The sequence below is a fragment of the Octopus bimaculoides genome, chromosome 1 (genome assembly GCF_046866305.1).
Source record: "Octopus bimaculoides isolate indiv1 chromosome 1, ASM4686630v1, whole genome shotgun sequence".
NCBI classification, from domain to species: Eukaryota; Metazoa; Mollusca; class Cephalopoda; order Octopoda; family Octopodidae; genus Octopus; species Octopus bimaculoides.
Window position 1 is genome coordinate 25,524,847 of NC_142928.1, and position 1,836 is coordinate 25,526,682.

General features: G+C 37.7%; 1 protein-coding gene across 1 annotated transcript in view; it reads left to right on the forward strand.

The window, feature by feature from the left end:
* LOC106881116 (interleukin 17-like protein) overlaps positions 1-1,553 on the forward strand; it is a 3,703-nt gene extending 2,150 nt beyond the window's left edge. The window contains exon 2 of the mRNA XM_014931357.3: positions 880-1,553. Within this exon, the coding sequence (XP_014786843.1) occupies positions 880-1,413 (534 nt within the window). The 3' untranslated portion in view covers positions 1,414-1,553. The remainder of the gene's footprint in view (positions 1-879) is intronic.
* The last annotated feature ends 283 nt before the right edge of the window (positions 1,554-1,836 follow it).

Consider the following 1,836-nt stretch of genomic DNA (forward strand, 5'->3'; position numbering starts at 1 on the left):
ATCCTGCCTTCCACTCTCTTTTTTCCTCACTAACTCTCTCTTTCTCTCTCTCTCTATCTATATCTAGTGTTGCGTCTAGGGAGAAGGTTTTTATACCAATGTTATTAACACACGCACTGTTGCAACACACGTGATCACATAATGAATGTTGCAAACCAAATACAAAAACGAAGTATCTTTCTCTCTCTCTCTCTCCCTCTGTCAGACTCGCTGTCTGTCAGTCAGTCTGTCTGTCTATCAGTCACTATGTCTGTCAGCCTGTCTGTCAGTCTGTTAGTCTGTAGTCTCACTTTCTCAGTTAGTATACATACATACATACATACATACGGGTCAGTCCCACTGCGTGGTACATTGAGCAAGTGCCTCCTACTATAGCCTCGGGCCTACCAAATTCTTGTGAGTGGATTTGGTAGATGAAAACTGAAAGAAGCCATTTATATATATATATATTTGTGTGTCTGTGGTTGTCCCCCACCATCGCTTGACAACGATGCTGATGTGTTTACGTCACCGTAACTTAGTGGTTCGGCAAAACGGACCTACAGAGTAGGCCCTAGACCTACAAAGAATAAGTCCTGGGCTCGATTTGCTTGACTAAATGTAACACTCCAGCATGGCCTCAGTCAAATGACTGAAACAAATAAAAGAAGAAAATGGATTCCGAAATACAACAATACCTGCTTCAACACTCGATTTCACATCAAGAATCTTAGAACACAAATTCATAAACGTATCCATCTATCTATCTATCTATCTATCTATCTATCTATCTATCTATCTATCTGTCTGTCTGTCTGTCTGTCTGTCTGTCTGTCTCTATCTATATATATTAAAATTAACGTAGAAAGCTTAATAAAAATATTTCTTATTTTATTACAGGATCTCTTTCAAGTTGTAACCTTTCTCTTCTTAAACTACATCTTGATTGTATCTTCGGCATCAATTCCAACCCGATGTAAAATACCAACAGACTTAAAAGTCCGCTACGAGAACTTGTCCAATGCAACCATTGGCAATCATTTTTTTCTACCAGCTGAAATGGCTCCTGCTGAAAGTAACCGCACAACATGGACCGTTGGTGATAAAAGCTGCCCAACACCGCCTGTGTCTAGTGATATCATCCGTGAACGTTCCACCTGTCCTTGGTACCTGAATATTACTCATGATTCAACAGTTTTCCCTCCATCACGTAGTGAAGCAGTATGTCGCTGTAGAAAGTGTTTAGAGTCTAAGAGCACCACCCAACAATGTTCGACTGTATACACTAAAATGACCGTCCTGAAACGCACAGGTAAATGTGTTGATGGATTGTATGTGTATGAACCACATGTGATTGATGTAGCTACAGCCTGTGTGTGTGCACGGACGGTTGATGTCAATGCTGATAGAAATGAAGACGACTATAAGACGTAAAAATCGACCAACATCCAAATTGTTCACTGCGTGTAAAGCACAACTTATTCAGTGTCATGAAACGTCAAGTAGACCACTGTGTGGTTATTATTATATTTATTATATTTATCATTATTATGTGAACCGATATGGAACTAACAAAGCATGTATTTGCGAAATATATATATATATATATATATATATATATATATATATATATATATATTAAAAAATAACGTCGACCACTAACGTGGACAATTAATGCGCTAGAAATAGATCACATCTTGTGTCTATTAAGACCTAAAAAGTTCTCTTAATAGACACAAGATGTGATCTATTTCTAGCGCATTAATTGTCCACGTTAGTGGTCGACGTTATTTTTTAAAATATACCTTAATCCCCTGAGATTGCAGATAATATTTCTGAATCTCTTTGATTCTTTAA